General features: G+C 42.3%; 1 protein-coding gene across 1 annotated transcript in view; it reads left to right on the plus strand.

The window, feature by feature from the left end:
- The window catches only part of NRXN1 (neurexin 1), an 814,281-nt gene that overhangs the window by 690,829 nt on the left and 109,729 nt on the right, over positions 1–13,723 (plus strand). The window contains 2 exon segments of the mRNA XM_068153449.1: positions 10,011–10,100; positions 12,068–12,387. Coding sequence (XP_068009550.1) covers positions 10,011–10,100; positions 12,068–12,387 — 410 coding nt within the window.

Below are 13,723 nucleotides of genomic sequence, written 5' to 3' on the forward strand. Positions count from 1 at the left end.
ATAGCCAATGCTGTACGCATTCAGCAAAGATATGAGTCAGAGAGTGTCAGTGTCCGCCAGAAACAAACCCATTTCCTGGGGTGGACCTGGATCTCTTGATCTCTTCTGCTCTGCCCCTTTATATGCTGCACCTAGGATGCTGTGATGGAAAAAAGTGATCTTGTATTGGCAGTATAACATCTTTATATGCTGGACCTAGGATGCTGTGATGGAAAAAAGTGATCTTGTATTGGCAGTATAACATCTTTATATGCTGGACTCAGGATGTTGTGATGGAAAAGGTGATCTGTTTGTTCATTCACTGATGGCTGTTGAGGACGAGATGATTGTGGCTCACAAGAAGGCTATTCATGAAGGCAATAGGCAGGATAAGGCAATTAAGTGTGCTGCAGAGTGTTTAGGAGCTAAGCTTGCAAGGAGCAAGAGTTATTAGAGGTCTACAGCAGCAGGTGAAGTAAGGTAATGCCCTAGCATACCCTCCTCATCATTTCTGGAAAGTCTGGGCACATACTCTGGGTCTGCAGCATACATGCAGGTGGGGAGCCCCAGCCTGAATGATCTCTCTAAGGGCTCTTTGGTCAAAGAGAGCAATGGAGACGTAGCTACTAAATTCCTTAAATGCCAGTTAAAGCTGGACTCTTACTACAGCTCTGGAGAATGTCTGTCTATTGAATATTTCAAATACATTACATTGTTAGTCTATTGGATCATTAACATCAATTTACAGTGTGACCGAGATGACACTGAAAGCATCCACTGATGGCCAAGGCATGGAGCCAATGTGAACACACCAGCAGGACAAAATTATCTGCAAGTTCTGTACAGAAGTTTGGGCTTGCAATTGAGAAGGCTTAAAATGCCACTCCCTCTGTTGCTGGGAAGAAGCAATCTGCACCTGCAAAATCCTAGAATCAGAGAATGCACTGAGTTGGAAGGGACCTTTAAAGGTCACCAAATCCAACCCCCTCTGCAGTAAGTAGCGACATCTCCAACCAGAGCAAGCTGCCCCAGCAAGCCTGACCTTGAATGTCAGCAGAATGGGGTCTGCACCACTTCCCTGGGCAACTTGTTCCCGTGTTCCACTGTTCCACCACCCTCTAGACCACAGCCTCAGCACCTCCAGTTTATTCTGACATTAATACACATTGGTATACACAAGTGCATGTGCACAGGAACAGCAAGAGGGCCTACAAGAAAGCTGGGAAGGGACTTTTTAGGGTGTCAGGTAATGATAGGACTAGGGGGAATGCAATAAAAAAATTGAAGTGGGTAGATTCAGATTGGGTGTTAGGAAAAAGTCCTTCCCTACGAGGGTGGTGAGAGACTGGCACAGGTTGCCCAGGGAGGAGGTGGAAGCCTCATCCCTGGAGGTTTTGAAGGCCAGACTGGACGTGGCTGTGAGCAACCTGCTGTAGTGTGAGGTGTCCCTGCCCATGGCAGGGGGTAGGAATTAGATGATCCTTGGGGTCCTTTCCAACTGTAACAATTGTATGACTTGAAAGGACTTCAGTGTGGCCATTCCCATTACTCTGCTCGCATTTCATAGCCTGACCCCTGCACCAGAGAGCTGCTGTGGCTTCCTTTCCTCGGGCTGTTACTTCAATCACATTGCAGCCCTGACTGCTTCTGGAGGGTCTCTGACATCCTCTTAAAGATATGAGGGGACTCATGATTCAGAAAAAGCAGTGTCAAGATCACGGTGAGCAAAGCTAGGGAGGGAGAGGCGGTTTATAAATGGAGCTAGACCTTGGTTTCAGCACTTTGCTAGCTATTTCCCTAGCAGATCACTGAGACTACCAAGGTGAATTTGTATTCTGTTAAAGGGTTTGCTTCAAAGAAAATATTCTCCAGCCTAGATTGTTCTTCACAGACTCTCGATTTTCAACCTCCTTACTTATTCTTTTTCAAGGATGCTGCTATTTCACATCAATAACTGACACCTTTATTTCAGAGAGCAAAATAGAATTACACTCCAGCACTGACAATATAATAAATCAGGAGGGATAAAATACATATTAGTGAAGTTCATATAGTTGGTTTGTCCCAGCTGACCTATAGATAGAAAGGTATGATTAAAGTTGGAGTTGTTTGGGTTTGTTTTGTTGGGTGGTTTTTTTCTTTGACTGCTTCTTCTCAATCTTGCCACAAGATTTAGCTCTAACTCAAAGATTTGACCTTTGCTGCTTCTCTCTGCTTACCTTGATTCTTTGGAATTATTGTTATTCCCTTGAAGCCTTTCTGCCCAAACAGAATTAACACACTGTTGTGACAAAATATGATCTGCTTGGCAGAAGAATGAAGGCAGGCAGAATTCAATTAGGTTAGACAGTGTCACTGTGCACATCCCCAGTGAATAATTCCTGCCTACCTTTTTTCAGTCGAAGAAATCTCAGCCATACAACTGGGAAGAGTCACACTGGATAGTCACCTAGCTGTCTAAAATTAAAGTTTAGGCATATTACTTGTTTTGCTGGGGTTTTTTTTAATGAATTATGGTTCAGAAACATGCCTGCCAGAGCACTTAATCTTTCAGATGGGGAGCAGAAATAAAGTCTCCAAGCTACAAATTTATTTGGGGTTGTTCAGCCTGGAGAGGAGAAGGCTCAAGGGAGACTTAATAGCAGCCTTCCAGTACCTGAAGGGGGCTACAAGAAGGATGGAGAGAGACTGTTTACAAAGGCCTGCAGTGAGAGGATGAGGGGAAATAGCTTCAAACTAGAGAAGAGCAGATTCAGATTGGATGTCAGGAACAAGTTCTGCATCATGAGGGTGGTGGAAGACTGGAACAGGTTTCCCAGGGAGGTGGCTGGGGGCCCTTCCCTGGAGATTTTCAAGGTGAGGCTCGACAGGGCTCTGGGCAACTTGATCTAGTTGGGGATGTCCCTGCTGACTGCAGAGGTGGTTGGGCTGGATGACCTTAAGACTTATGTTCCAATCTAAACCATTCTGTGTGATTCTGTATTCTCCATTTTCAGAATCATTCCCTGTAAAGCAATATTTTACCTCTCTGCCTTTCCAAGAAACTGAAAATGTAGAATAAAAGGATGCAGAACACAACAATTTTGATGTTGTGAGAATACAGAGTTCCTTCATTTTCCCCCCACCCCTCTTCTGATCTTTAAAATCACTACTTTTTATCCTGGGCTCCTTCACTTAGAACAAACATCCTGTGACTAAATGGGAATATACCTGAAGAGAGCCTACCGGAAGGATGCAGAGGGACTTTTCATGAGGGATTCTAGCAACAGAACAAGGGGGAATGGTTTGAAGCTGAGGGAGAGCAGGGTTAGACTGGATCTTAGGAAGAAGCTTTTCAATATGAGGGTGGTGACACGGTGGAACAAGTTGCCCAGAATGGTTGTGGATGCCTCTTCCCTGGGGGTGTTCAAAGCCAGCTTGGATGAGTGCTTGGGCAACCAGGTTGAGAGGGTGTTGGAGTAGATGGTCTCTAAGGTCCTGTCCAAACTGAGCCATTTTGTGATTCTCTGTTATCACATGATCAGGTTTAAGACTCAGCTTGGCAGGACGCTAGGCCATCTCATTTCAACTGCACTATCACCTAGAAAGTTAGGACCAGCTGATCCTTGGAGGTCTCTTCGATCAGCATGGGAACAGAGATAAGTAGTGCAGTCCTCCATGCTTCTGCTCTGGATTTGCATCTTCAATTTCCATATCTATATATGTGTATATAGAGATATATATAACAACGAGTTAATGATTGCTATTCCCTGACAGACAGTTTCTTTTAACACTTATGTTTGAAGACTTCTCAATGAGATATTTCTATAGTTAGTAACGAGGCATTGTCAGCTGACTCACTGAATAAGGGAACATCCTATTTCTGAAAGGTTTCCTTAACTTAAACCAAATTAAGCCAGAGGTTTTGTTGCTGTTGGGGATGGATTTTGTGTTATCTGTTAAAACAAAACAACACAAAGATAAAAGAAAGGGGAGAAGGGAGGAGCAGGTGGGATTTTTCTATCTTATTTATAAAGACAAACTAAATAGTTCAGAAGATGTTCACAGGCATAAAGAATCTATTAACACATTGGAAAGAAGTCTCACAGAGGTAGATCACCCATTCACTCATCAGATCCACCCACTGCTAGTCACTGCATGACTTGGATGAACAAAAGCTTCCTAGACCTGAGCAGAACCGTGTAGTCAAGTCAAAATCACTGAATCTCAGAATGCACTGGGTTGGAAGGGACCTCTAGAGGACATCTAGTCCAAACCCTCTGCAGTAAGCAGGGATATCTACAACTCAGTCAGGTTGCTCAGAGCCCCATCAAGCCTGACCTTGAATGCCTCCAAGTATAAGGCCTCCACCACTTCCCTGGGCAAACTGTTCCACCACTCTCATAGTAAAGAACTTCTTCCTGATGTCCAATCTAAACCTACCCTGCTCTAGTTTCAGAACTGTGAAGGAGTGTTCAGAACTGCAGGTGCAGATATGAAGGCATTCAACTCTCTGTTATTCAACCAGCAGGTGTAAATCAGGTTTGTTTGGTAGAAGGAACCTGCTGCAGGCACCAGCCTGGATCCCTAATTCTCTGGCATCTCTCTGTAATTGCATTGCTGACAGGATTTATCCTAGACAAGGGTTATTGCTGCCTCCACTTTCGCTGCTTGGCAGACACTCCAGGACGTCTCTATGGTGACTGGAGAAACTCCTCTGTGAATTAACAGCATAATTTTAGTCTGGGCCAGCTTAGACATTTCTCAGTGTTATTTCATTAAAATAGTCCATGTGGTATGAACACATTGTATTTTATTATTATTTTTTTTAGAGAATCCTGCACCCTATTATAATGTGATTCTATCTAGAAATTATGTTTCATGCTAACTGCAGCAGTCTTGCACCACTGGGAGCAAAATACAAATGAAAAGCAAAGAAATAACCATTTGATTTGTAAAGGTCACACACAAAATAATTGCTGATTCCATTAGCCCATCCCTCACCAGAAGAACAAGGATGTTGTTAAGTGCATCTCAATTTGACACCGTTTCATTAGCTTAAAGTCCTCTAGTATATAATATAAGTGGAAGGACTAAGGGGAAATGGTGTGGAACTGATCCAGATTTAGTTTCAAGGAGAACAGACAGGCTCAGTAATTATGACAGTAGCAGACACCTAAGTAACTCAACAACCACATTAAAAGAAAAACCAAAACATGGGAGACAGCCCTCAATATAAGTCCAGGCTGGAGGAGGATGAAAGTGAGAGCAGCCCTGCAGAAAAGGATTTGGGGGTGCTGGTGGATGAAAAGCTGGGCATGAGCCAGCAATGGGCACTTGCAACCTAGAAGGTCAATGCAGCCTGGGCTGCATCACAAGCAGCATTGCCAGAGATGGAGAGAAGGGATTCTGCCACTATGCTCTGCTCTGGGGAGACCTCACCTGGAGTACTTTGTCCAGCTATGGGGTCCCCAACACAAGAAAGACAGGGAGCTGCTTCAGTGGGTCTGGAGAAGGACCACCAAGATCATCAGAGGTCTGGAGCACCTTTCCTATGAAGACAGGGTGGAAGAATTTGGGCTGTTCAGCCTAGATAGGAGAAGATGCTGGGGAGACCTTAGAGCTGCATTTCAATATCTGAAGGGGACCTACAGGAAGGCTGAGGAGGGGCTGTTTAGAAGGGCCTGTGGGGATAGGACAAGGGGCAATGGTTTGAAACTGGAGCAGGGGAGATTTACGTTGGACATCAGGAGGAAGTTCTACACAATGTGGATGGTAAAATACTGGAACAAGTTGCCCAGGGATGTGGTTGAGGTCCCATGGTTGAAGGCCTGTCCCTGGAGGTATTCAGGATTAGCCGTGTCCCTGGGCAGCCTGATCTAGTTGGAAGTGTCCCTGCTGAGTGCAGGTTGCTTGGACAAGATGACCTTAGAGGATCCCTTCCAACCTGATGCAATCAGTGAATCAAAAATAGTGGAAACTATATTAAAACCAACAATCCTTCTGTTATTACATTGTGAAAAGTATTCATTTACTCACTAACTTCCTTTGTTTCCAGACAGCTGCTTTGGGTTAAACTCTCAGCTACAATGGATTTGGACAGCCTCACTGAATTCAGTAAAACTTCCCCTGCTAATCTTATCTCAAGTAGGGAAAACATAAATACCAATATTTTTATTCCCCAGCCCCCAGCATTCAGTACACATTTTTCATGCTGCTTTTTTTTATGCTTGTTTTTACCACCATGTTGAACCACAAGGAACTTCTTCAATGAAAAACCTATTTCCGAGAGGGTTACTACATATTTTCCTACTCTGAATAGAATCCTAGAATGCTCTGGGTTGGAAGGGACCTACAAAGGTCCCCAGCTCCCTCAGCCTGTCTTCATAGCAGAGGTGCTCTTCTTAAGGCTGACTTGATTTTAGGAGTTCACAGAGCACAGTTTCCCATAGACATGGAACCAACTTGTTTGGTTGTCCAGAGAATTTAGTTGTGGGCATCATATCATTGGAAGTGTTCAAGGTCAGTTGTAGAGGCTTTGAACTACCTGATCTAGTGAAAAATGTCTTTGGCTGTGGCAGGGGCAATGGACTAGATGATCTTCAAATGCCCCTTTTAATCTAAACCATTTTGTGATACATTATTGGAAAGTGCATAGGAAAAGGGCATCCCCTCATAGTGATTGATATCCAGGGGAAAACAAATAAGGGGGACATGAAACATGGCAAGTAGCAGCTTGTGTCACTGCAGAGTCAGTACCTGCATAAAATCACTGTGGGGGTTTGATACAGAAGCTGCTGCTGTTTGTGAGGGCTATCACACAGAGTTACAAAATGTTAGGGGTTAGAAGGGACCTTCAGACCTCATTGAGTGCAAGCCCCCTGCAAAGCAGGATCACCTAGGACAGGCTGCACAGGAGTGCATCTAGTTGGGTTTTGAGTCTCTCCAGAGAAAGAGACTCCACATCTCTCTGGGCAGCCTGTTCCAGTGCTCTATCACCCTCATCATAAAGAAGTATCTTCTCATGTTGAGGTGAAGCCTCCTGTGTTTCAGCTAGTACCCATTGTTCCTTGTCCTGTCACTGGGCACCGACAATCAGAGCCTGGCACCTTCAGCCTGACACCTACCCCTCAGATATTGATAGATATTGTTCAGGTCCCCTCTCAGCCTTCTGCTTTCCAGACTAAACAGCCCCAGGTCACTCAGTTTTTCTTCACAGTAGAGATGTTCAAGTCCCCCAGTCATCCTCATAGCTTGCCATTGGACTCTCTCCAGCAGATCCCTGTCTCTCTTGAACTGGGGAGCCCAGAACTGGACTCAGTATTCCAGGCATGTTCTCAGCAGGGCAGAGTAAAGGGGCAGAAAATCCTTCCTAGTCCTGCTAGATGCCCTTTTCGTCATGCACCCCAGGATGCTATTGGCTCTCTTGGCCACAAGGGCACATTGCTGTCCCACGCAGAACTTGCTGTCCATAAGCACTCCAAAGTCTTTCTCCACGGAGCTGCTTTCCAGCAGGACCACTCCTAGTCTGCCCTGGTTCTTGGTGTCTCTCCTCTCATGATGTAGGGCTGATTCTATGGTACTGATTCTTCCCTACAAGCCTGTTACAACTTGTGATACTGAGAGCAGGGATAATTGTCTGGCAAACTGGTGCAGTGGTTTTCTTAACTTGGATAATAATTAGCTGGAGAAAATGTATTTCTGAGCACTGTGTGGGCTCCTGCGTCCCCTACTTAGATTTCCACTGCAGATACAGGACTTGGTGCATGCCTGAACCAGCAAATCTGACTTGGGATCCAGACCTCAATTCGAAATGTCTGCTTCAGACTCATCTGGCTCTTTTTAGCTCTCGGGGGGGCGGGGGTGTGGGGTGTGTGTTTTGGTTTTGGTGGGATTTTTGTTTGTTTGTTTGGGGTTTGTTTTTTCACTAATAGGAACCAATACAATGGAAGAAAAAGTTGCTGCTGCTCAAAAATGCTCCTGCCAACAAAAAGCCTGCACATTGAGGGAAATATTTAGATTGCCATTCTCCTAAGAAAAGTCTGGAATAGGAGACATAGTTTTCTGAGTGATCATGCCTGTACCATTCAAACACAACCCTTCCTCCTATAATCAGAAATAAATATTCAAAGTGATTTGCTAATTATTCCTCATTATCTGATTTATTTTTGTTCATGGCTATTACCAGCCTTATTTTATCTCCTTATTATATTTATCTCCTTGTTATTTTCTATCTCCTTGTTATATTTTATCTCTTTGTTTTATCTCCTTGTTTCATTTTATCTCATTGATTCATTATTTTGTCCTATTGATTTATTTTATCTCATTGGGTGATTCTATCCTATTGATCTCATTAATTTATCCTATTGATTAACTTTATCATAGTATCAGTCAGGGTTGGAAGGGACCACAAGGATCATCCAGTTCCAACCCTCCTGCCATGGGCAGGGACACCCCACACTAGATCAGGCTGGCCAGAGCCTCATCCAGCCCGGACTTAAACACCTCCAGGGACGGAGCCTCGACCACCTCCCTGGACAACCCATTCCAGGGCTTCACCACTCTCATGGGGAAGAACCTCCTCCTCACATCCAGCCTGAATCTCCTCACCTCCAGCTTCATTCCATTCCCCCTAGTCCTGTCACTGCCTGATATCCTGAGAAGTCCCTCCTCAGCCTTCTTGTAGGCCCCCTTCAGATACTGGAAGGCCACAATTAGGTCACCTCAGAGCCTTCTCTTCTGCAGACTGAATAGCCCCAACTCCTTCAGTCTGTCCTCATAGGAGAGGTGCTCCAGCCCTCTGATCATCCTCATATCCCATTGATTGATCTCATTAATTTATCCCATTGATTTTATCCCATTGATTGATCTCATTAATTTATCCCATTGATTTTATCCCATTGATTGATCTCATTAATTTATCCCATTGATTGATCTCATTAATTTATCCCATTGATGTTATCCCATTGATTGAGATCACTAATTTACCCCATTGATCTGATTTTACCCCATTGATTTATCCTATCTCATTGTTTTATTTGATCTCTTTTATTCTGTCTCGTTGGTTTGTGTCATCTCATTGTTTTAATTAGAGAAGCCAAAGATCTCTCTCTGCACAGACTGAGCAGATATTGTTTGCAAATAAGACAAGCTTGCGTGCTGCATTGCTGAGTCTTGGGTTGGTTATTGGATTATGAAGCCCCACCACAGATGGCCTCTTGCTAAATTTTAAAGCACTTCCACGCTTCAGGGCCAGGCTACCTTTCAGCAAGTCGCTTTTGTCAAAGCCTTGGTGTTCCTTCAGGATATTGTCAATGTGTTCTATGAGAATGTAGAGAGAGTGAATGGCCTGGTCTATTCTGTACCATATATCTGAGTCTCTGCAGTGTCTTTCAATGAAGCAAAGATGAATGTTTTGTTTTGTTTTGTTTTGTTTTGTTTTCTGGTTAGGAAATAAGTTACAGCAAGTCTGTTGCTAGAGAGCAGAAGTCTTAGATGATGGTTAAGAGTTGTGTTCCTCTTCTTTCAATGCCTAACCTCGAGCGAGAGGTTGGATGTCTTTTGCAAACTTAAACCTGTTTCACCTGATCGTGTTTAACTAGTTAATAAGAAACATCCAAAACCAAACAGAAAAAAAAAAGACAAAACCCTGAGGTCAATGATCAATTTATTTTCTTTCTTTGTTTTGGTAAAGCCATTCGACGATGTTTAAAACTGGTTTTTGGTTTCCTTCTTTTGTTTTGTTTTGTTTTGGCTCTTCTTTTGTTTTGTTGTTTTGTTTTTTTGGGGGTCTGTCTATAACATAAGTTTAATAACCTAGCTCAAATGCAGATTTCTAATTTTCAATTAACGTAGGAATAATTTTGTTTGCTAAAATAAAATAAATGAATGAATGACCAGTCTGAGCCATGACATGTGCGAGGGAGCGCTTTTTAAACCTCCAAAATTTCAAACCATCATGTGGCAACTGTGTAGCTCGAGCTTTAAGTATTAACTTTTAACCTTTGACCTTACAGATTTTAACCAATGAAATGTCTCTTTAAACTTTAAAGGAAACAATGATAACGAGCGCCTGGCGATTGCTAGACAGCGAATTCCATATCGACTTGGTCGAGTAGTTGATGAATGGCTACTCGACAAAGGTAAAAAACATTGATTAAAACTTCCAATAAAACCAATAATTTGAACATAACCAAGTAGTGCTTCATTGTAACACTAATAAACATAAACCAAATAAATTCTCAGTAAACCTAAATTTTAAAACCAACTTTAAACAAGTAAACTTGTAGAGTAATCTTTTCTTTTCTTTTTTCCTTTCCTTTTCTTTTGTTTCTTTTTTTTTTTGGGGCTTACCTTGTATAATAATTTCGCTACGTTTCTAGAGGTACCAGCTGGTTTAATAACCTTACCCTGTTAACTTAAGGTTAAAGGGACTGTTAAATCTAATCCACTAACTCAACCTACAGAAGGAATACTCAGAGCAAACATTAACCCCAAATTATTAACTCGTTCATAGATTATATGACCTGTTCCAGCATCTAAATTCTTAACTAAAAAAAAAACCAAACAAGACCAAAACATATACATGTGTGTGTATATATATCTCTGTAGTTATGATATCTTCATTATGGGCCTGAGAAAAAAAAAGAAAACAACCAACCAAACCAAACCAAACCAAACCAAACACGTTTCGTTGATAAACTGTAGGCATCTTAAATAGTGGGCAAGATGAATTGCCGAGCAAAATGAAGTCCCTTTAACGTTTGCAACTTTCTTAAGGGGATTTTTGGAGCAAACACTAATTTAAAACAGAACTTAAAGTCGTGTGCATGCCCTTTTTTAGTTTCTTATTTTTTGTTTGTTTGTTTTGGTTTTTTGGGGTTTGTTTTTTTGGTTTTGTTTTGACTTTTTGGTTGTTGGTTTTTTCTTTTCCCATGAGCAGAAAGCCAGTCTGCTCAGGTGACTGTTTTATTTACTGAGAGTGGTACTGTTGCTGAGGGATTGCTCTTGTTTAATGGAAATGTGCCATGATTTCTCCATCGGTATGTGCATCATCTCTGAAGCTGCTTTTACATCTTAAAAACAAACAAACAAACAAACAAAAATCCACCAGCTTTGATTTTAATTGATAGCCTTGCTGAAAGCCAATCAGACATCTAATTTTTTTTATTATTATTATTATTATTATTTTACTTTTTTTGTTGTTGTTGTTGTTGAATCTGCCTCTGAGATACTCAGTGTGAACCACGTGCTTCTTTTCAGTGTGTACATGGAAGGAAAATAAATATCAAAACATTAAAAGAAAAAGAAAGAACAAAAAGAAAGAAAAAAAAAAAAGAAAGAGAAAAAGAAAGGAAAAAAAAAGAAAGAAAAAAAAAAGAAACGAAAAAGAAAGAAAGGAAAAAAAAAAAGCCATTAAAAAGATAAATATTTAATTCACTTAGAGATGTGACAGAATATATACTCTTTAAAATCCGCTTCACTTAGCGACCTGTTGGCATTGTAAATAAACTCCGTGTGTATAGGCATGTGTTCATATGTCTATACACACATAAAATCACATCTTAAAGCTCTAGGCTCTATGCTGTATTGTGTGGAGGAAAACAAAAATAGAAACCACTTTTAATTGTTGGCAGACTCGAAGGTAAAAAAAAACCCAACCCTAATCTAAAAGAATTAGAAACCTGGCATTCTTGACACACACCAAAATAAGAGCTTAACACTGCTTTGAGGTAAAAAGGAAGAGAGGTCTCATGTGGAGTACTAAGCACATTATTTGCAAATATATTTGATTGGCCTTTTAGCAAAAAAAAAAAAAAAAAGAAGAAGAAATAAAACCAATAATTAGATAAATCTCAAACCGTCGCCACTTCAGCACAATGCAAATGCTCTCCAAATTTATGCATTTCATGGACACCTCATTAACAAAACCAAGCAAGCAAACAACCAAAATAATAAAAAAGAAACCCAAGCAATGAATTATGAGTCAATTCCTTTTCTTATAGTTTATTGCTCTCATTATTCACCCCCATGACGATTTGTTGTCACTCGTGTCGAGTCCGGTGTTCCCAGTCAACATTTTTGCATGTATGTAATATTATCTCCGCAGGGCGTCAGCTCACAATCTTCAATAGCCAAGCAACCATTAAAATTGGAGGCAAGGAACGTGGCCACCCTTTCCAAGGCCAGCTCTCTGGCCTTTACTACAATGGCTTGAAAGTTCTGAATATGGCAGCAGAAAACGATGCCAACATCGTGATAGAAGGGAACGTGAGACTTGTCGGTGAAGTGCCTTCCTCTATGACAACCGAGTCCACAGCCACGGCGATGCAGTCGGAGATGTCCACGTCAGTCATGGAAACGACCACCACGCTGGCCACGAGCACTGCTCGAAGAGGAAAGGCGCCGACAAAAGAGCCTATTGGGCAGGTGAGTCGGCTTCTAGCCTCTTGCAAATACTTACTCAGCTTTGAGTGCGGCTTCCTGGACCACATTTGCTCTGCAGGTGAATGTGGATGCGGTGTAGTTTGAGGACAAGTGCCTTTAAGGAACCACGGTGTTGAAGACCTCCAGGAGGTAGACCAGGAAGAGTATTTCATTCCTCTAAGTCCTGCATCCCTATAAAACTGGCTGCAGAATCAGTTTTCTTCCCTTTTCCCCTCCCTCTCTCCTCCTGAGAGGACACACAGGCTGTTATCTTTTGCAGGGGATGCTTGGTGTCAGCTTTGGCAATGCTGCCAGTTAGGCTCGGAGCTGCCTAATTGGGGCCCGGAGCTGCCAAGCTTAATTTTTTGCTGCATCACAATGGTTTGGTATGGGGGCCAGAGAGGCATGGTATTGGGGGGGCAGGAGGGGGAGTGGAATGAAGGCCTGGGTTGGCTGGCTTGGTTTAAAGGGAGGTTTGTGGGAAGCTTTGGCTTAATGAGCTTCTGTGTTAACCAGGCTATGGGTTTTGGTGTATTTTATATGCTCCTGTACTGTAGTTATAAGTAGCATTTCCATTTAAACTTTGCAATCCTAGCCAATCCTTTGGTGTGAGTGCTTTTTCTTTTACCCCTTTTGGAAGAGGTAAAGGAGCAATCTCTCTGGCTCTAAACTAAGACAATGAATTGTGGATAAAAGTTGTGCCATATACGGTTCATGGATGCAATGCTGATCAGCCCCTAGAGGGAAAAGAAGGACTTTGTTGTTCTAACTTAGGCAGACTTTGGACTTGGGATTTTTCTTGCGCTGTGTTGCATTGCCCTGTCATCCATCTTCATGGTGGTGCATATTTTTAAGCACTCTTTCTTCCTTTGGTGGCTTATATTGATTGTTTTCAGTGCAGGAGTGCAGAATGCCTGGAATTGAGAGACAATGACACAGAGTGATGACTTTATCCATGAGATAAAGAAAAGAGACCCAGTTGGAATAGGGGACAAGAAGGGTGAAGACAAAAAGTTGGAAGAGACTGGAGAAGGAGGAATTAGCACTTTCTCTAGTCCCATGACTGATCAGTTTCTTATAAGAGGCTGCGGAAGCAGAGGGAACTAAGAGCATTCTGCACCCTGGGAAAAGCAAGCTCCAAATCAGAGGCTGTTGTTTGCTCTTTGTTGAGGTTGTTTGCATCTCATGAATGTTGTGATATATTTAGCAGCTTTCAAGTTTTGTCAGGATTTCGGTATGATCTGTGTGGCACTTTAATTATCAGGAACAGGAGAGGGAATACAGGTGAGTGAACTAAGAACCCTCCACTTGTGGATAAGATGAGTAACAGCATTCAGGC

The sequence above is a fragment of the Melanerpes formicivorus genome, unplaced genomic scaffold (assembly GCF_026170545.1).
Source record: "Melanerpes formicivorus ecotype bairdi unplaced genomic scaffold, bMelFor1.0.p_v2 SCAF_26, whole genome shotgun sequence".
NCBI lineage: Eukaryota > Metazoa > Chordata > Aves > Piciformes > Picidae > Melanerpes > Melanerpes formicivorus.